This window comes from Condylura cristata, unplaced genomic scaffold (genome assembly GCF_000260355.1).
Source record: "Condylura cristata isolate star-nosed mole 26May11 unplaced genomic scaffold, ConCri1.0 scaffold00002, whole genome shotgun sequence".
Classification (NCBI taxonomy): domain Eukaryota; kingdom Metazoa; phylum Chordata; class Mammalia; order Eulipotyphla; family Talpidae; genus Condylura; species Condylura cristata.
This window is the reverse complement of record NW_004567103.1, coordinates 24,618,886-24,640,253: the sequence shown is the minus strand read 5'-3', so window position 1 is coordinate 24,640,253 and position 21,368 is coordinate 24,618,886. Positions and strand designations below refer to the sequence as shown.

Here is a 21,368-nt window from a genome sequence, read left to right as displayed (position 1 = left end):
AATTACTGAGGAGATTCCCCTTCTTGTTCTCTCTCAAAGTTGACAAATGCATTCAAATACAAAGGATGCTTAGTCTTAAAAGCTCACTCAGAGGCTTATGACATAGGCAGCCTTCCTTCTACCCATCCTCCTCCAAGTTCTCTGCCTAAAATTAAGATAGATTCACATCATTGTCCCTTGCATTTTAAAAAAAAAAAACCTACTAAATAATGAAGTTCAAAGTGCCTCAGTCATATCGGTGTGACCTGTTTGGCCTCAGCCTACTGGGTGATCTCTTCAGCTTCATCTCTGTCCATGTGACCTGCGGTTTTGCCTATACCCAAGAAGTTGCCCCTTCCCCTGAGAGCCCAAGCTCTCCCACTCATGCCTCCTGTGATAGCTTTCATATTCCCTCCGCCCATGCACTGCTGTCCGTGCAAGCCCACCTCCAGGATCCTCACCTCAGTAGCCTTCTCCAGGCTCCTCACCACCCATCCTCATCCCTCCCACCCTTCTGACTTGCCTGCTCCTACTTCTCTCCACTCTCATAATCTGTTATCACAACTGTCACCTCACCTTGCAGGCACTGTGCACATCTGTCTTCTCACCCTGTAGAACAGGAACCATGGCTCACATTTAGTAATCGCTCAGCAAAGTTTTGTGGAAGGGCCCTTTTGGTACATTAATGAAGCCTTGGAAGGGGGAGTACAACTACAGCCTGAGATCCATGTAAATAAACTGGATTCCTCATGTTGTAGGATGTTGCCTCACTTCCTGTGAGGTCACTCCACAATCTAGTTGATCAATCAGTGTTCATATTATAAAACATTTTTTATATTAAAAAAACTAATTTCAGGTGTTTTTGGCTTGTTATACATTGCTTTAGTTTTCCTCGTTGTGATAAAACATATATAACATTTAACATTTTATTCATTTTTGAGTACCTAGTTCTTTGGCATTAAGTACATGCACTATTGACACCATCCATATCCAAAACATTTTCATTTTCCCAAACAGAAACTTTGTACACACTAAACACTAATTCTCAATTCCCTCCACCGATATCCCCGAGAAACACCATTCTATTTCCCATTTCTATGAGTTTGACTATTTTAAGTACCTCATATAATTGGAATCATACAATATTTGTTCTTTGTGACCAATGTATTTCACCCAGCATAATGTCTTCAACATTCATTCATATTGTAACCTGTGTCCAAATTTCCTGCTTTTTCAAGACTTACTAATATTCCAGTGTGCATATTAACCACATTTTGCTTATCCAGTCATCAGTTGATGGACACTTAGATTGTTTCCACATTTTAGTAATTGTTCATCATGGTGTTGTATAGATGTTCAGAAATCCCTGCTTTCACTTCTTTTTGTGTATACCCAGAAATGAAATGACACAATCATATGTCAATTCCATGTTTAAATTTTTGAGGACTTGTCATTCTGTTTTCCACAGCAGCTGTGCCATTTTACATTCCCACTAACAGGGCACAGGGGGTTCCATTTTTCTCATTTGCCAATGCTTTATTTTCTTTGTTTTTTAATTAAGCCATCCTAATGGGTCTGCAGTATTATCCATTGTCATTCTGACTAAATTCAGTTTTGAGCTTCTGTACTCACTGTCTCAGTGCCTCATGGGTAACCCAATCCAACTATATACCACCATCTCTATTTCTTCCTCATAAGACTCCAGCTGCTTCCTATGAAGACTCAACTGAAGAGTAGCTGGGAGTGAAGTCTGTTGTGTTTCTCCACCCAGGTCAGCAGGGGACATTCCCACAAGACCGTCATAGCCATTCAGCTAACTGATGACCTGTCAGCAGGGCTCTAGATGACAAGCAAAGGGTGCTTTAGCTTCCCACACTCTTCTCTCCCCATTCTAGTCCCAGCCCCATCCTGTCCTCTTCACAATGTCACAATCAAAGATGATCCAACTGCTCCCACCACAGCTCAAACAGGGTGCTACTGGCATTCAGACTGAGACCACTTTCATTATGCAGATCAGTCCCACACACTGCTAAACACCAAGAGTGGCCCCCCAGCCATTGTGACAACCAAAATGCCCCCCTATATCACCTTAGAATCCTTCCCTAAACATGGAGGTTGCCCAGGTGAGAATATGCAAAAGAATCTGGAGATGCCCAGCATCTCTCACCCACTCAGACAAAGCCACAGTTACCATAAAGAAGCCTCATGCTCATACACTTCAGTAACATCTTTGAAGATACAGTACCAATGCAAGATAGTGAAGGAAAGAATAAACAGATGAGACTACATCAAGTTAAAGACCTTCTGTACAGCAAAAGAGACATTACAAAAAACAAACAGACATCCCACTGATTGGGAAAAAAATTTCTGGCACAAAACTAGTGATAAAGGATTTATCACAAAGATATACATAGAAGTGATGAAACTCAACTAAAATAAACAACTCCATCAAAAAATGGGCAGAAGAGCTAAAAAGACACTTCTCCAAGGAGGAAATGCAGAGACCAAAAAGCATATGAAAAAATATTTAACATCACTTGTAATAAGGGAGATGCAAATTAAAACCACCTCACCCCAGTGAGAATGGCACATCTTCAAACAACTAGCAACAACAAATGTTGGCGAGGATGTGGAGAAAAAGGAACTCTCCTGCACTGCAGGTGGGAATGCAAACTAGTACAACCACTATGGAAAACTGTTTGGAGGTTCCTCAAACTGCTAAACATGGAGCTTCCCTATGACCCAGCAATCCCACTCCAAGGTATTTACCCAAAAGACACAAAAACACTGATTCAGAAAGGCACCTGCACCCCCATGTTTATTGCTGCTTTATTTACAATTGGAAAGACATGGAAACAACCCAAATGCCCAAAAGTAGATGACTGGATTAAAAAGATGTGGTACATATACACAATGGAATATTACTCAGCAACCAAAAAAAAATAAACAAATGCCTTTTGCAGCAACATGGACAGAGCTGGAAGGGATCATGCTTAGTGAAAAAAGTCAGAAAGAAAAGGAAAATACCAGATGGTTTCACTCATAGTAGAGGTATAAAGGACTAGGGGAGAAAATAATAGTAATAATGAACAACTACATACCAGAGACATTATACGGGGATGGGGTGGGGAATGGGAGCAAAAACAGTGGGGGGAGGGAAGCACACTGGATTATGGTGATGGCACATGGGTGATTTGGTGATGTGAAGCCCATGGGGATTGCCACTGAGATGGAAAATGGCACAAAATGATGTAAAAAGAATCTATTATATTATTTAAAACATATATATATATATATATATTAAATAGCTATGAATTGTATTTTTGTAACCAGTATTATCAGTTGAGATTAGTAAACTACTCAGTATTATTAATTACGAATACAGACAACTAGTGGTATCTTACAGCTGAAGATGCAAATGTAGTTCCAAAGTCATATACTGCGTTGTAAACCAATATTATATCAATAAAGTAAATGCTATTAAAAGTTAAAAAAAAAGAAGAAGAAGAAGAAGAAGTCCTCATGTTCACTTGAGGGGATGCTGGACCTCAGGCAAAGAAAAATGGCCTAGGTCACTTTAGGTGACTTAGACAATTCTTCAGAGTCTAATACCAGTTAACTGACAGTGATAGTCTCCCATATAAGAAAAGGGAAGACTAACAGAAAAAATACCTCAACACGTGGCCCCTTCCCCCTGCCCCCTTCAGGGCTTGAAATCTGAGCCTGGTTGGGGCAATATCCGTTTGACCCTCCTGCCCACCCCAAGTGTGCAAACACTCCCTGTCTCTGCCTCCCTGAGCTAGCTCCAGGGAACTCACTTCCCTGTGCTGCCATAGCAACCAGGAAACAACCTCCACTCACACACAATAAGGATGGTGCTGTGGCCTGATCTGTAGATGCACACAGCGGACCTACCCCCGGTAACAGAGCAACAGGGCCAGGGCACAACAAGGACGCGAGCGAGGGTGAGACAGGCTGCCCAGAGAGCAGACAATCCCCAGCTTGAGGAGTCTGGGTTTGTGGTTTATTTTTTCTCCCGACAAAGACACACACTGTCTAAACTGTGTGGCTGGTTGTTATTAAGAAGCTGCTGTATGAGGGGAAAATGTATTTAATAAAAGGCCCAGTGTTTGTGGTCTTCTTGGGCTCACTGCTGAGCTTAAGAAATCTTGAGGTGTGACCAGTTTTCAGCCTTCAAAACCAAGATGAACTGCCCTTGAGAAGGGTGGTCAGAGAGGAAACATGTTCACACTCTCTCTCCTGAGCCGGGGACATGGGAAGTTGGTCCAGAACAAACAGAAGTTAGAAGTCTATTTTGAACCAGAGGTGAGTCTTACAGCTGAATAAAGGCACATTTGGGGGGGTGGAGGTAGGAATATTCTACTTTTCTATTAGCCTTGTGCTTTTTGGTTTGGTTTGTTTGTTTGAAAGATGGGCTGGGAACAGGGGCCATAATGGATCACCACTTCTCCTTGGTGACATTCAAGGAGATAATGTAGCTTGCCTGGCACAACAGGGTTGCCCCTGGGGTCTCTTCCTTCCCTGTGCCCTTTTATTTTAGGCCAAAGTGGGTTCCAGATTGTCTAGATATGTTTTGAGGTCAGAATTTCTACCTGTGTTCTAGGAAAGCTAGTGGTTGTTTGGCTTTTAGAAGCTGTGTTCTGTGGTTGTATGTCAATGTCATTTGAATAGCTTCCTTGAACTTTCTGGAATTCAACCCACCGGATTCATATTAACATACCCACCCCCAAAATCTCATCTTAGAACATTTTAAAGCAGTGGCAAAAGTCCCTTGCTGCATTCATGGTTTGTTGCTTTTTTTTTTTTTCATTGTTGCTGAATTCTGCCAGGAATTAAAAAAATAAATCCATCTGGGGTACTTTGAAAACCTCTGGCTCACACAGAGATTTTTTTTCATTTGCGTGGTAGTTTGTCATGATATTTGACCTTCATTTTATTAAAAGACATAAAGTTTCAAAAGACCTCTGTGGCTGATGGTATTTACCTACTTACAAGATATGTAGCTACTTTATAGGCTCCTAAATAGCCAAATTAGGTAATGCTGCATAGCATCTGGGTGTACAAAAATTCTCCGTGTTCAGCTGAAGTGAAGGATTGAAATGGTTTTCTCCCATTTACACTGTCAGTTAGGCAGGTCTAATTTCAAAGTTATCTGCTACCCTTGACAATTCTGACTATTTACTTGCATACCAGGAAACTTTAAAAAGCCTACACTCTACCCTATTTAAACCTCCAAGTATGAATGACTCTCCTGAAAGTTGCATGGGGTAAATAGAACAAAGCCCTGGATTCTAATTCTGAGAGTGAGCAAAACTGCTGAGTGCCAGTGTTCTGACGGCACAGGAGCAGGTCAGAGAAAACTGCCAAGAACCGGGCCCATGCAGTGTTTGCTGTAAGTGGTTCTCCCACCTCCCACGGTGGGTCCACCATGGTGGTCTCTTTCCAATGCAGGATTACTTGAACTGGAAGTCCCCAGAAGATTATGTCCTGGTCAGCAAACCAGAGGATGAGGGCGGTGGCAGTCAGCACATGTGGAGTCTTTTTCTCCCTAAAACATTCAGCACTAGAAAGGGCACCCTGATCCTCTACTCAGAAGGCTTAGCCATATCAGCGTGGACACCCGAAGAGAGAAGGAAAGGCCCCTGCCCTCCTAAAGGCCACAGGAAGAGACCAGATCTTGAACTGCATACACTCCAGGATCTCAAGGAAGCCATCCTGGCCTACGGAAGGAGACAGGTAGGCTGAGAAATGTCCTGGGTGCAGGGCACACTCTCGCCTGTGTGTCTAGAAATCCAGTTGTGGCTTTGGGTGAATCTCTGATCAGAACCTCAGGAAGGTCGGAAATGCTCAGACCTCCCCTTCTTCATCTCTAAAATGGGATCATACTTGTGGCCTTTTCTGTCACATTCAATTGTCACAAGGTTTTAATGAATAATGTCAGTGAAGGGCTCTGGAGAGCATCAAGAGCTGTGTCACTATCATTTTGTGTCTTGCTTTCCATGAGAGTAACACTAAGTTCTTTTCAGTATTAACCACGTCCAGGCCAGCAGACAACTTATCGGAATTCTGGAAATCCTATCTCATCATCACAAGCGTCCTTGTGGGAGAGTATTTTAAGTATTTACCTAAGTAAGTCCTTTGGTGTCTGCAGGAGAGTTAATGACTTTTTCCATGCTGAATGTAATATGAAGGGGAAAACCCTGTGCTCGTGTTTCTGATTCCTACTTTCTAACCCCTTGGGAGATGTATATGTGTGATAGGACCTCGTGCATCGCTCCCTCCGCGGAGGCTCCGAGGGAGACTAGGAAGATGTTGCACTTCACTGAGACTGTGTCAGTCACAGACAGTGGTCACTGGCTAGTTGAAGACTCTGCTGGCTTCACATTTCCACAAGTTAAGCACATAGATTCTCCCCCCAAGGTCCTTCACTCACTGAATTTTTTTTTTCATTTCTAGCCACAACTCCCACTTACTCTTATCAACACCGGAGAAGAGTTCATCATTCCCTAAACGCTCCCTCCCTTTGTAACTTCACTCTTTTGCACCTGCTTCTACCACTGGCAAATTCCTACTTATCCTTCACAATTTAAAGGCCATGTCCTCCCTGATGCTTCTCCCACTTCCCTTGCAGAGATGTTTCCCTTGCGCCCCCTCCCTGAACAAGCTCAGACTGGTGGGTATTGCTGCTTATCTCTTTGCCCATCTCTTGCCATCGCCTGGAGAGAAGCAACCAGTTCCTGAGTCATTTCCATTGAATAGTGAGCACTTGTGAATGCTGAGAGTGAATGAATCAGTCATGTCTGATGCTTTCAATGTTTTTTTTTAAGATTTATTTATTTATGCATACAGATGGGTGTACAAGCCAGAGGTGCAGGGGCAGTGAGAGGATTCACCAAGAGAGTGGGGAGCAGAACAGGCAGACTGACGAAGTACACTGCTTAGGGGAGCAGTGGATAGGTCAGGAGAGGTCTGCCACGTCATGTGGGTCACCGGGGGGAAGGGGATCAAACTCGCATTGAAGCGAACTCGCACTGCAGTTAGCTTGCAGTGCTGCGTCCTAACCCATTGCGCCACCAAGAAGGGCCCTTTCAATCAATGTTTCCTAAATCGTTTCCTACTATCATTATTGAGCAATTTATTATCTTCGCCACCCTAGGCAGGGTTTCCTCTGCTCCTTTTTCTTCTTTTAAAATAGCTAATGACCAAGACCAAATAAACAATTGTCCTTTGTCTTAAAACCCTAGGATGAAAGAAAACCAACCATTGTTGCATGCTTTATTTTTCTTATAGAGTTATAAAATATACATGTATTTTATAAAAAATATTTATGTTTACATTTTTATTTTTCATTTTTATTTAATCTTCACAATGAACCTGTGAAGTAAGTCTTTTCTTGATCCCTTATAAAGATGAGAAAATTCAGACTCAGAGAACTTAAATGACTTGGCTTTTCTCAGAGGCAGAAAATGATTGAGCCAAGATTCAAAGCCAGGGCTGCCTCCCTCTCCAGGCCCAGCCTATTACATGCATTTCACCCTTTTGTTTGTGGTCCTGGAAGGAACTCCAGAAGCCATTGTGCCAGGCCTTTGCTTGATTACCCTTACCCTTATCCACTCCTCTCTCTTACCCTACTCTTTGCTACAAATATTTGTGTCAACTGGCTTTTTAGCTAACTTTGCTAGTGAAAGACATTGGAAGGAGGCTGGAAAGAAAAAGGAGAAAAGCCAAGACATTTCTTCTCTCTTTGGGGTAACAGCATCTGCACCATCTCTGAGGTCCAGTTCCCATACATGGTCCAGGCTCCTCCAGGTGACCCACCAACTCACTCCTCCTCCTTCTAGCCTAAGGGTGGCTTCCTGATGCTACTAATCTCATGTTGTCTCACCAAATGTTTGGCTTCTGAGCTCTCTCGTCACCTGTATAATCAATTCCCAGAATTAGATTCCTCAGTATTTAAATAGTTAGGGTGGCTTCTGTTTCCTTGGTTGGACATTGACCCATTTATATGCTGAATACCTTCCATAGCTTTCAGATACTTGTCTACATGGCTTGGCTATTTTGGACAACAGGGAATCTTATTGCTTTATAAAGTAGGTGATTCTACTTGGAGATGACTTCATTTTGATTAGTCTTGGGCTCAGTGAAAAAAGAAATCTCTGTCTTCCTGTGGTTTCCACCTAATAGATTCACAGGCATGCCTCTATAAAACTGAATATTATAGCGCCTACCCCCAGGATACATAGAACACACTTTGAACCATAGCAGAAGCATAGTAAATACTTTTAAAATGTTACATCAAATGGGTAGAAGGGAAATGGTAGAAGTACGCAAAAAAGAAAGAAAATTTTGAGAATAATAACAGGGCAAAAATTTTAAATGCTAAGTAAGACATACTAGATTTTAAAAAGTAACTCAAAAGGGACTTGGGAAGTAAGAAAATGAGCAGCTTGGGGGAAAAAAAGAGCTTTGGGAACTACAGCACACCATCTGATTATGAAAACTATAGACTGGCAAGAAAATTTAAAAATCACAATATCCAGGGCTGGAAAGGATATGGAGATGTAAACTATCCCATATTTTTGGAGCACAAGTCCTCATGACATTTTTGGAGACCATTCTGGCAAAAGTCTAAAAAGGTTGAAACTCTGTGATTTAGCATTCTACTTATAAGAGTTTTCCTTAGAAAATAACCAGAGATGTGCCCAAAGATTTATGCACATGAATGTTTACTACAAAGTTATTTATTACAATGAAAATAACTAATGTCCAACAATGGAACATTGATTAAATACATTATAGTACAATCATATAATGGATTCTGGATCAAGTAGTAAAGACATATGTTAGTCATGAGTAACATGAGAAAATATCCACAGTGTTATTTTAAAGCAGATTACAAAATAGCATTCATAAGATTATAATACCAATGCTCATTAACATTTTTTGAGTATTTACCATGTTTCTGTCACTGTTCTAAGTGATTTCTAAGAATCCTGGAGGTTAGTGCTATTGTTATCCCATTTAAAGGTGAGGAAATTGAAGCACAGAGAAAAATTTCTCAGTCAAAATGGAACAGCCAAGTAGATTGCACCAGATTCAAAATCAGGCATGTAGAAAGCCTCACCTCTCTAACATAATCCCAACTTTTAAATATGAGTTATACATACAGAAGGACATCAACATTTAATTATGGGTAGTGTGATTATGTGATATTTTTATTTATGCATATATTTTCACCAAGGTGTTTTTAGTCATAGAATTTTTAAAATAAAATTAAAATCACTGACTTTGAAGGATGTGGCTAGTGAAAGGGAGAGAGGTTGATTTAGTGCGCCAGGTCGGGTCAGGAAGGGAAGGGGTCTAACAAGAAGTGTTCTCCACAGACCCCTGCAATAGCCACACCATCTGCTCCTCAGGGTTCAGTTTTTCCTTGTCTAAAGAGTACAGCTCTTTGCCTCAAAAAAGCACACTCAAAGTACAAGAACAAAAGTGAGGAAAGAAAAGTGGGAGGTGGCTCCCCAATGAATCACTGCTTACAGAAGGCGCGAGGCTGAAACGTGTAGCAAGAAGGCTACGTACCTACACAGCTGCCCTCAGACCTGTGGGAACTGAGCTGTCGCAGGGAGGTGCAATTAAATTTTTAAAGCATCTCATATCATCTCCAGTTCTATATATGGATCTAATGACATGCATGTGGCAATATGTCTGGGCTTTATAGCTCAGCCTACTCCTGCTTTTAAACTTTCTTGATGGCTCAGCTTCCTCAGGAGTAAAACTGTTAAGGAATTCAATGTCAGAATACTCACACTTCCATACTTCTATATAGCTATGTTGTTGCTTTCTTTTTTTTTACCAGAAAGAAATACTGTCCAAACATTAGAAAGTTAGATGCATCCTTTTTGAGGCCTTCACTTCAGTTTCTTCTTCTTATTTTTTTTTTAAAGATTTATTTATTGTGCATACAGAACTGGGGTACAGGCCAGAGGCTCAGGGGCAGTGAGAGGCTTCACCAGAGACAGAGTGGGGAACAGAACAGGCAGACGAAGTACATTGCTGAGGGGAGCAGCGGGCGGGTCAGGAGAGGTCTGCCACGCCATGTGGTCTTCTCCGGGGCAGGCGGGATTTGAACTCATGCAGAAGTGGCTTTAGATTCTCAGTTCTGTGCTTTAACCCGCTGCGCCACCAGGGAGGGCCCCAGTTTCTTATTATTTAAAAATCAAATAGCTATAAAACCTAAATATCCATAATTTAAGGTAGTTATCTCAATGATAGAATAATGAGATTCTTGAAGCATAACACAATCCTAAAGTGACTCTCAAATCATCAGATATATGAAATAATATTCATAGCATTTATTATTTTTATTCTCATATTTTCAGAATTTTATAAATCCAGGCATATATCTAAAAATCCAACAATGGGGCACTGAATGAATAATGTATTAAAAACAATTTTTAAAGCATTCAATTCACAAGACAGCCCATGTCTCTATTCCTTGGAGGAATAAACAAGATTTAAATTGTATAGTTGATTTCAACTAAGGTTGCATTGCTCCTGTCATCTCCCTTATAATTGTGGTTTCATTTAAAAAGATTGCCAACCTTTTCCCACTAAATATATCCCTCATTCTTTACTATCTAATTTCTCCCTGCATCTCAACACTAAAAGCACTTAACTCTTTAGTTGGCATTTTTAACCAATTCCCAACCATAACCATTACTATTTTAATATTGGATGAAATATAAGTTTTGAATAAAGCTTGTTTTTCCAACAAGCTTTTAATGTCGACTCATCATACAAAATACAAAAATATGGAAAAGTAGAAAGAATAATAAATTACCCTTCAATCAAAGATCTTAAGAACAAAGTTCCCTTTTAAGCCCTGATCAATGACCTACTGCTTGTGTGATATGTCCCTAAGATGTATCAGTGCTCTGAATGTCATCAACAAAGCATGAAGTAGGTGCCAAAGCACAGGAGAGAGAGAGAGTCTTGCTTCGCTCCTTTCTCCCAGTGCCCTTCATTCGAGCAACTAAATTTGGGGCTTTTAATAACACAAAAAGTAAGGAGAGTCAGGAGAGAAACAGGGGTCAACCATGACGATGAAGTCAAAGGTAATGTCAACAGTAGCTAACAAGTATTGCAGACTCAGTGAGTCCCAGGCATTTTATCTCTATAATCTTGCTCAGTCAAAATAGCTGGGTGCCCTATTTTGTGGGAGAAAACATGGGGATTTGAAATTAACTAACTAGCAGAGCCAGAATAACTCTGTTGGGAGAGAATTAGACAGAAATGAACTAACTTGTCCAAATTTATACATCTAAATGGTAATTAGGTTTGGAGCCCAAACAATTGATTCTATAACCCTACTCTTTACCTCTAGGGAATCTGATTTTTAAAAGTCCACATATCCCAGAGGAAAAAGAAGCATCTCTCCTGCTTCAAGAGCATTTTTGTAAGAGGGATTTAGGTCTTCCCTCATATCCTTTACAATTCTTGGAAAACAAATCAGTTCTTCATGAAAATTAATCTTGGTTATAGGTAACAGGTTCATATTAAGCCATATACATGCTTTAGTAGATTCCTATTTTTCTAGGCTGTATGTATTTAACCACTAATACCTTTGTATAACCAACATATGGAGAAAATTGCTAACAATGGTTGATACTATTATACCAGTTACTGTTCTAAGTCCTTTACAGTAATTATTTAATCTTCACAGAAATTTTATGGAGTATATAATTTTCTATTGTGATAAAATATACATAACATAAAATTTGCCATTCTAATCTATTTCAAATGTTCATTTCAGTGACATCAAAGACATTCACTTTGTTATACAACCACATTCCCCATTAATCTCCAGAACTCTTTACCTTGCAATACTCCATACTCATTAAACAGTAATTCCATATTTTTCTCCCTGCCTTCAGTCATTGGGAACTACCATTATACATTTTTTAATCTATGAATTTGTAAAGACTATTGTAAAGACCTCATATGAATGAAACCAGATAGTAGTTACTCTTGTTGTGTCTTGTGCCTAAAGTTACCACTTAGTATTTTCATGTTCATTTCACTTAGCATAATATCTTCAAGTCATGTTTATCAAATATCAGAATTGCCTTTCATTTTAAGTCTAAATAATAATCCACCATATGTATATGCCACATCCTATCCATTATCAATCGATGGACTCAGATTCCTTCCACATTTTGGTTATTATGAATAACATTACTATAAACATCGGTGTACAAAAAAAAAACTGTTTATGTACTTGATTTCAATTATTTTGAGCATATACCTAGAAGTGAAATTGCTGGATAATGGTAAACTGTTTTTTGTTTGTTTTTTTTTTTGAGAATTGCCATATTGTTTTCCAGAGCAGTGTCTGCATCACTGTACATTCCCATCAGCAATGCACAGGGTCCCGATTATTCCATATTCTTATCAGCACTTGTTGCTTTGTGTTTGTTTTCACTGCAGTCAGCTTAATGTGAGGTGGTATCTCATTATATTTTGATTTGCACATCCCTAATGATAAATAACCTTGGCCATTTGTATTTCTTATGAGGATTATTTATTCAATCTTTTCATCCATTTTTAAAATCAGGTTGTTTTGTTATTGAGTTGTAGGAATTCTTTATATATTCTGGATGGTAATCCCATGTCAGACATGTAATTTGCAAGTACATTCTCCCATTCTGTGGGTTGTCTCTTCACTCTTGATAGTGTTCTTTTGCTGAAAAGTTTCCAGTTTTCTATTATTTTCCTTGTTGTCTATTTTTTTGGTGTCATACCCAAGAAACTACTGCCAACTCCAATGGTATGAGCTTTGCCTCTCTGTTTTCTTTCTTTTTTTTTTTTTTCTTAAAGATTTATTTATTTGTACATACAGAACTGGGGTACAGGCCAGAGGCTCAGGGACGGTGAGAGCCTTCACCAGAGACAGAGTGGGGAGCAGAACAGGCAGACGAAGTACATTGCTGAGGGGAGCAGCGGGCGGGTCAGGAGAGGTCTGCCACGCCATGTGGTCTCCTCCGGGGCAGGCGGGATTTGAACTCATGCGGAAGTGGCTTTAGCTTCTCAGTGCAGTGCTTTAACCCGCTGCAACTCCAGGGAGGGCTGCCTCTCTGTTTTCTTTTAAGAGCTTTATAGTTTTAGTCTTTGGTTCATTTTTAGTCTTTTTGAGTTAATATTTGCATATGGTATAAAGTAAGGGTCCAGATTCACTTTTTTGCGTGTAGGGTATATGCCTTTGTCATCCTCGTTTGAAAAAGAAATTGAAACAAAAGTAATTTCCCCAAATTCAATCAGCAATGAACCCAGGATTTGAACCTAGGCAATTTGAACATTTTTAGGAGCTTAACTTTTGCTCTTTTTAATTCTAGTTGGTATCTGTTTGCTATTGTGACATATGGCTGATCAGATCTTTGATACTAAAAAATCTGGTTCAAATCTAGCCCTGTGGTAACACTGCAGCTATGGGGTAATTCAGTCCACTTCATGTTTGTGTTATTGATGGACTATTATCCAAGGAGAGATCACCACCAAAGATATATGGGAGAGAGAGCATCATTTACACAGAATTTCAGAAATTAAACCTGCAGAGAAAGGGACTGCCTGAGAGTATTAGTATTTACACAAAGCTGATTAAAGTCAGGCTGGGGTTGGACAAGACTTTTAGGCGCAGATGCAAGTGGCTACACATCTCTCCCCTCCCACCCTACCCCCACCTCCTTTCCAGCTGCACTCACCTGGCAGCCCCAAGGCTGACTCTAGTCACACCTGCACAGGTGCAACAACAACGGGCAGTCAGCCTTTGTTGTAAGTCTTGGCCACTGCCAGAGCAACTGACTTGAGCAAGTCGAACTGAGCAGCAGAAGACACCAGCAGCACTCCTCTGGAGAGGAGAACTTTGGCCTGGAGCAGACAGATCAAGGCACAGAGAGACAGCAGTAGCAAATAGCTGGTGATAACTACTCACTACTAGAAAACTGAGCAAATAGCTGGTGAGTAGTTATTAACTGGTCAGTGTCTAGAACAGGGCCTGACACATGCTAAATGCTCAACAAAGAGTTGTGTGAACACACTGGTTTCCAGAGAGTGGCCCGTAGAGGACATAACCTTATCTACCAGGGGTGTTGGCCAGGAGGCAGATTGTGCACTGGTAATGTTTGACACAAGGCAACCTGTGAAAGGAGCTAGGCTACAACTTTTTAATATGCTTTTAAAATCTAAAGAAGGTAGAGGATGGGATGGCTCCTTACTGGGAAAATCTAGAATGGCATGCTAAAGGAAGTAGAATTTGAGCTGAGTCTTGTGGTAAAAGTGTGTGGAGAGGGATCTCAGTACAGGTGAGTAAAGGCCTAGAGGAGAGCACGGCAGTCAGGGTAATTAGACAGGTGTGGCTTTGAACTGAAAATGTACCTGGAGAAGTGGGTGGAGTCGAATTTCAGCGGGCTTTGCTGGCGAGCCCTGAGATTTCTGGGCATCTCTCTTCACTCCTCTGTCAGTTCCTGTGCACAGAAGCTGGACCACCCTCTGTGTGAGATGGCAGCTGGCTGCCCAGTGTCTTGTGCCTGCCGAGAGACCCTGGCCCCTGCCACCGTATCTGCTGTGGGGACACAGCCTGTGCCAGTTCCTTCCATTCTGCTGCCACACCTGGAGCTGGATGGGCAGGACAGCCAGTGTGGGGAAAGGGTCAGGTGCAAGGGGTCCCCTTTGCCCCTCTGCATATGAAGGCCTGACAGGCCCAGGAAGACTACTGACAGGAGCAAGAGCCTACTAAAAGCAGCACTAGTGGTGGGGTATGGAAAACAGGCCACTCCAGGCACACTAATTACTCATTTCAGAGGAACCCAGCAGCTGGGGGGGATGGGCAAAGCCACAGCAGTCCTGTGCAGCCTGAAGCCATCCACAGTAGGCCTGCTGTTGTGAGGTATTCCCTGTTCCAGAAACTCCCTCCCTGGCTCCTTCTGTTCCTTTCCATGATTTAGAGGAACGTTCAGGTGGGAGGTTAGAGGATGATGTTAGGGAAGGAATGGAAAATGTGGAGAGGGTGGATGCAATTTCAATGTATTCTCCACTTATAAATACAATCTAAACATATTCCTCTAATTTTGATTTTATTAAAAGAGAAGAAATGCTACCTACATCCAACATCTGAATACAACTCCTGTTCGAATTTTAATGTATTTTCTTCCAGCCTTTCCACCAGGATTGTAGTAGTTCTCTTTTGAACTTCCTTTTTTTTCCACTGTTATTACTCTATATGCTGGAAATGAGTGATTGAACCCTGACTGGCCTCCGTGATAGCACTAAGCAGGCCTCAAGACTTCTTCAGTAGATCCATTTATTCAGTGAGATGTCAATTTAGTAACCAACTTCATAGGCATGATTTGAGGAACTGCTAAGAGAAACCTGAAAACTGAAAAAATATTCAAGAGACTGTGCGTCCTAGTCCCTGGAATCTATGAATGCGTTAGGTTAAATGGCAAAAGGGAATTGATTGCAGATGGAATTAAGGTTATTAATCAGATGACCTGCAAACAGGGAGACTATCTGGATTCTCTAGACAGGCCCAGCATACCCTCAAAGCTCCTACCAATGGAAGAAAGACTCAAAAGAGAGAAACAAAAAAAGGGCACTACAACAACTCAGTCCAACGCTTCAAGTTTTGCAAATAGAGGAAGGAATTTACCAGCAAAGGAAAGAAGGGGGCCTCTAGAACCTGGAAAAAGCAAAAGATTACATCTCCCTCGAACCTCCAGAAAAAAATACAGCCCTACCAACACCTTGACTTTAGCCCAGTGAGACCTTTTCAAACTTCTGACCTCCAGAAATGTAGGATACATTTGTATTGCTTGAAACAACTGATTCCAGGTCATGTGTTCCCGGAGCAGTAGGAAACCAATGCAGAGGCCAACATCAGCCTTCAAACTCCAAGCAAAAGTGTTTCTATCTCCCCCCTAATGCCAAGGCAAAGAACTCCCTGACTCCTTAGCAAACTCCTCTGCCATGGAGCCAGCAACCAGACCCAAGCTGGTGCTTCAAACCCACTCACAGTGAAACAACAACAGGGGCCTGTTGCCCACATGACGCCATCCACACAGAGGCTACAGCACCTGAGAGAAGGCTTGTTGCTCTTAGAGGGAAGTCACTTGAAACAAAGGTTTGTGAGGGAAAATGAAGCTCCGCTTCACCCCAAAAAAGGCTGTGTCTAGTGGCATCTGACACAGAGCCTGGCGAACGGGCCCCACAAATATTTTCTGCGTTAACCAAATACAATTACAGAATGAGTGTTTTGCTTCCACCGCTCTGCTGCGAATCTTTCTTGTCCTCTGGGAAGGACAAGAAAGTATCCCATGATCACATGGAGCTGAATTTTCCAGACTCTTTTTGCACTTGAAGCACCTGCCATATAAACTCTCTAGCCATCAAGGACCGGTTGGTTTTCTGTGCTTGGAGTCTAAGCATTCATTTAATTGAAAAAGTCCCAGAAAGTCGAGCCAATTCAATGATAAGCTATGCTTCTTTTGCCTGATCCTCTTAGTTATTAGTCTGTCTTATTTGTCCCTTTTCTCCAGTGCCTGATATAATGTATAATGCTTGGTCCATTGTAGATGCTTGACTATCCCAGCAGAGGTATTCCCTCATTTATAGATTTTGGTCTCTTGGTTTTTGTTTTACCTCAAGAAGAATCTCTGGTGGTCTTGATTCCTTGGCCATCCTGTGCGCTGCACTTCTCTGGCATTCTCACCTCCTGGTTACATCAAAGTGGGAACAATCCACAGCTCTTCCCAGTAGAACAAACCCTGAAGTCTTCTTCCCCTCCATTTCCTTCATATTTTTCTCTTTAATCATAAACTTTGCTTGGTAAATTGTATGATGATTACTGATGGGCAGAGGGAAATTGACTAGAAAGTGCTATGATGGAGCTTTCTGGGTTTCCTTTGTGTGATGGTTTGCAAAGGTGTCTACAACTGTCAAATTTGACTAAACTTAACATTTAAGCTCTATGCATGTTATATAAACTATGCCTTGCTTAAAAAAAAAAACTTTGAAAGAGGAATTCTGAGATCACAATCAGTTCATCAGTCAAGAATGCCACAGTTGAAGGATGATATCAGCTGTGAGCAAGGAGGAGGGAAAGAAATGTCAATGTAAAACACCACATGTTTGCTATTCCTGTGCCTCACTGGTCATCCTTAGAGAGTTTCTGTATCATTTAAGTGGTACACTATTCATTTGTCCACCTTAAAGAATTGCGATGAGGTGAAAGTTCTCTGTAGAGTATAAATCCCTAGCTAAGTGTACGATGTTATTATTCACATTGACTCCACATGATGTCTTGCACAATGGGACTAGCTGTGGCAGGTAGCTTTCCAGAAAAATCTCCCTGGCTGAAATGAAATGCTGCAGAGCCAGATATTTTCAAAATGCTAGGCTCCCCATGAGTATAGACAGAGCTTGTCAGTCCCGTTATTCATATGAAAGCCGTGAGTGCTGGTGCTGAACTGCCAAGCTGGCTTTGCCATGGCTGCCCAGGGCCACTTTTTAAGGTACTAAAATTCTTTCCACAGGCTGAACTAAGTAATGTGTTTGCCTTTGTGGTTCTTTATCCTTTTCTGATGCTCTACCTCAAGACGGGGTCTGGTATTTCTCACTTCTCCTCCTTCCAATGGCAAATCTTTAGAGACCTTTCAGAGCTTTGCTCTGTGGGCTCGGTTTATATCTATTAGCTGAGCCATCTGTTTCTGGTGCCTTCCGGCACCTTCTGGGAGTCTCCCGCATTACTGATGAGGATTGCACTAACCAACCTATATGTCGCGGGGAGACTCAGGGCTCAGCAGCCATGCTATCTCCTGACTGGTGTCCCCACAGAAGGAACAGGACAGAGGCTGGCAACCATACCTCCACTTCCGAAGTCAACCAGAGAGCCAGGCCCAACGGCAGATCCAGCCTGGGTATTCAGCCAAGAGATACCTCCGAGGCTTCTTGCGGACATGGCCCCCCGACATCCTACACAGGCTCTATTGTGCAGGTCAGTGGGGACGTGGGAGGAGGCACCCGATCTGCCCATCTGGTGGGGAGTGTGTCCATCAAGGCCGGGAACACCAGAATCTCAGTCCCAGCTTTGTGTTAAAGCAGAGGTGGTTAAGCCAGGCATCCTCCAAGCCTCTATCTATCATGACTTTCTCCCTTTATCTCCACCACATTTGTGGAAGAAGAGATGGCCTGAGTCTTGCCTTCGCTCTTGTGCCTCCCTGTGGCTTCATACTCCACAACCCAAGCCACAACTTTCTTCTCAAACTTCCTCCTCAGAGACTTCAGGTTATCCAATTTAATCCTTATATTTTACAAGATGAGGAAAAGGATGCCCGAGGAACCAGGCAGATTGTCCAAGATGAACCAGTCAGAAGCAGAGCTGGGACCAAAAGTCAGGTCCTAACCACAGTCCCTGTTCCTCTTCTTCCCAACATCCCTCCACCTGAGTAACCTCAAGTCCTCCCAGGAGTAGAGCTGTTAGGACCCCTCGTAAAGAGAGCAGCTCCCAGCACCAGCCACTTAGGGGGGAGAGGGACACATTCCTGCTGAGCAGGGACCCCACACGCACACAAAGCCTCATCTCTACAGTCTCCATTAAGGCTTAACATGAAAACAGGAAGTGGTTGGGGCTCAAAGTTGCCAATTACACACACGCATATACACAGTTAGACATGTGCTACTGGAGATATAGCTCTATTTTAAAAGGTGTTCATTATTTATCTGGAATTCAATTTTAACTTGACATCCTGTATTTTATTTGGCAAACCTGTGGGGGATGAGGTGGTGAGCATAGAATCTGCCAATGCCCTCTGGGCTGTTTGCCATTTCAGCAGCACCAACAAATAGACAGAACCAAAGGAAGACTGGCTTTCTTCTTGCTTTATAGGTTTACCTTGGGAAAGGAGAGAAAAAAACAACTCTCTCCCCAACAAGTGATGACTTGAAGGAAAACGAGAAATGAGAGCCTGTCCAGTAATGGTTTTCCTTTGGTGGCAGACTGACCGTTAGAAGCAGTACTGTTTATTTAACACTTGTAAGAAAGTCTCTTAGCCAAAAATATATTTGTCCTTGGGTGGAGCAGAGAGTAGAAAAGACCACTGCCCCATAGCCTAGGTCCAGCATCTTCAAGGATGAGCGTTCTTACTATCAAGAAATGACTCAGATCCTTTCATGGAAGTCCTATGGCAACAATATGTGGTTTAAGAAATAATACCTGGGTGTACATTCTTGGACTCCTTGCCAGAATCCCTTGCTAAGGGCCCCTGAGGGTGAAACCCTCAAATTCTGAGACTCTGGTATGAGATCATTGGCCCAGCGAGGGGAGTTCCCTCCCTTGACACCCCTGTGCTCACCATCTTTATGATAACAGCATGTTCTCCACTCTTATCTTTCTACTTCTGTGATGAATTCCCCCACATACGCCTTTCAGGTCCACAATTTTTTGACCAAGGTTCTCTGACAACTCTAGTCAACATTAAGCTCCTCAACTTCTTATGTTAAATCATACTGATGCTTGAGGCCTCTCAGTTAAGCCCAGGACAGTTTTGTCTCTCCAACAGAATAGAAACATAGCTTGCAAAAGGGCCAGTACTTATTTGTTTCTTTTGTATCTCCCCCACGGCCTAGCAGAGGATTGGGTCACCAGTGGGCCCTCAATAAACACTATGAGAATCATGGGGCCGACAGAAGCAAGTCGGTACTTCCAGGTGATTCCCTTCCTGAGGCACGAGGAGACTTGTACCCAAACCCAAACGAACTGCCGTGTTTTTTGCATGAGGGAGACCCAGTCTCAGGAGTAGCAGAGTGGAAGCAGCACAGATGTGGCACAGACCAGAGTGTCTGAGACACTGGGGAGAGAACCATATGGTTCTTCTCTTCATGTCCTACCTGTCTTAATGGATAATGTCCAAAGTCAAGACCTGGGCAAGTGGGGATCCTTGTATTTCCCTCTGAGACCTCTAGAATGGCAATCACTTTTTCTATCAATAACTCCTGCCCTGTTCTTCAGGATACATCAAGGATTCTATGCTGCTCCAGGACAGTCAACTTAATGTACCAAAGAACCTCAGGCCACAACAGGATCTTTCAGGTGTACCCCTCAAATACCATCTCCTGCCTGTCTTCCCTCCATTTTGGATTCAACAAGGAAAACCTATTGAACAAGGTATATCTTGATTTTATGACCAGTTCTCAAGTATAGGGGTTTTTAACACTTTAAAATGGCATTTTACAAAATAAGGTCTAGGGGTTCTCCTCGGTTTGAGTCTCCTCCTCTGACAAATAAGGGGGCAATGGTGGAAGTTTCTATAAAATGCGTTGTCCAATATAGTAGCCATTAACCACATGTGTAGTGAGCATCTGAGATGTAGATAGTGGTTCTATGAAGCTGAACATTTTGTTTTTATTTAATTTTAATTTGCATATAAACAGCCACATGTGGTTAGCGACTAATGTATTGGTCTGTTTGTTCCGTTCTAAATGTCTTCAATCCTGTGACTATGGCAATATCCTGTGGGAAAAAATAAAGGCTTTAGAGTCCAAAATCTGTGTTGCAATGACTGTTCTTTCTTTTGTTAGATGTAAGATCTTGAGCAAGTCACTTCATCTTCTTGAGCTTCCATTTACTCATGTCTATAGTGAACATACTAAGAACTGCCTCTTTGTCGCACAGAACATTACTGTGAACTGTCTGTAAGCTGTTCAGTACTGTGGGGATTTTACTTGTCAATGTTATTCTTGGGAACATGAAGCATGAAGAGTCAGAAGTTGCCTTTATTGAGACAGATAGGAAAGGTTGACATGGTAGCATAATGGGCAAAGTATAGGGCGTTAGTTTTGCAGGGTATTTGAGATACAAGAAGAAAAGACTAAGTGCTGGTCATAATATACAGTTAATTTTTCCAGAATAAAAAGGGAATTCTCCAGAAACACTGGTAGTGGCTCACCAAACCAGATCTTCAGAAAAGGATCTGGTCAGGACAGGGAGAGAATTTGGTCTATCAAATAAGTGAAAAAGTGATGGTTTCTCAGAGCCTGCTGCCACTGAATTTGATGTCAGGAATCTTCCTTGAGTCTTACCTCCAACACCAGGAAATTTGGGTCACAACCTATCTAGTCCACATATAGTTTCATCTACAGGAAGTTGCTGGGCTGGCAATTGTGTTTATCTTGCTAAATTAACCCCTGGCCTAGACATCAGCTTCTATGCATTTTGCTTCTATGATCAACATCCCTGAGGCCATTTTTCTGGAGCATGAAGAGATTATTTCTGCGCTACCCATGTCCTGGGATTGGGGTACTCACCCACATAATACTCC

At 41.9% G+C, this 21,368-nt stretch overlaps 1 protein-coding gene across 1 annotated transcript in view; it reads left to right on the top strand.

The window, feature by feature from the left end:
• Positions 1 to 4,221: 4,221 nt before the first annotated feature.
• Positions 4,222 to 21,368, top strand: part of KIAA2012 (KIAA2012 ortholog) — a 95,319-nt gene continuing 78,172 nt past the window's right edge. Inside the window, exons 1-4 of the mRNA XM_004674825.1 lie at positions 4,222 to 4,305; positions 5,452 to 5,736; positions 17,887 to 18,046; positions 20,060 to 20,215. Coding sequence (XP_004674882.1) covers positions 4,222 to 4,305; positions 5,452 to 5,736; positions 17,887 to 18,046; positions 20,060 to 20,215 — 685 coding nt within the window. The remainder of the gene's footprint in view (positions 4,306 to 5,451; positions 5,737 to 17,886; positions 18,047 to 20,059; positions 20,216 to 21,368) is intronic.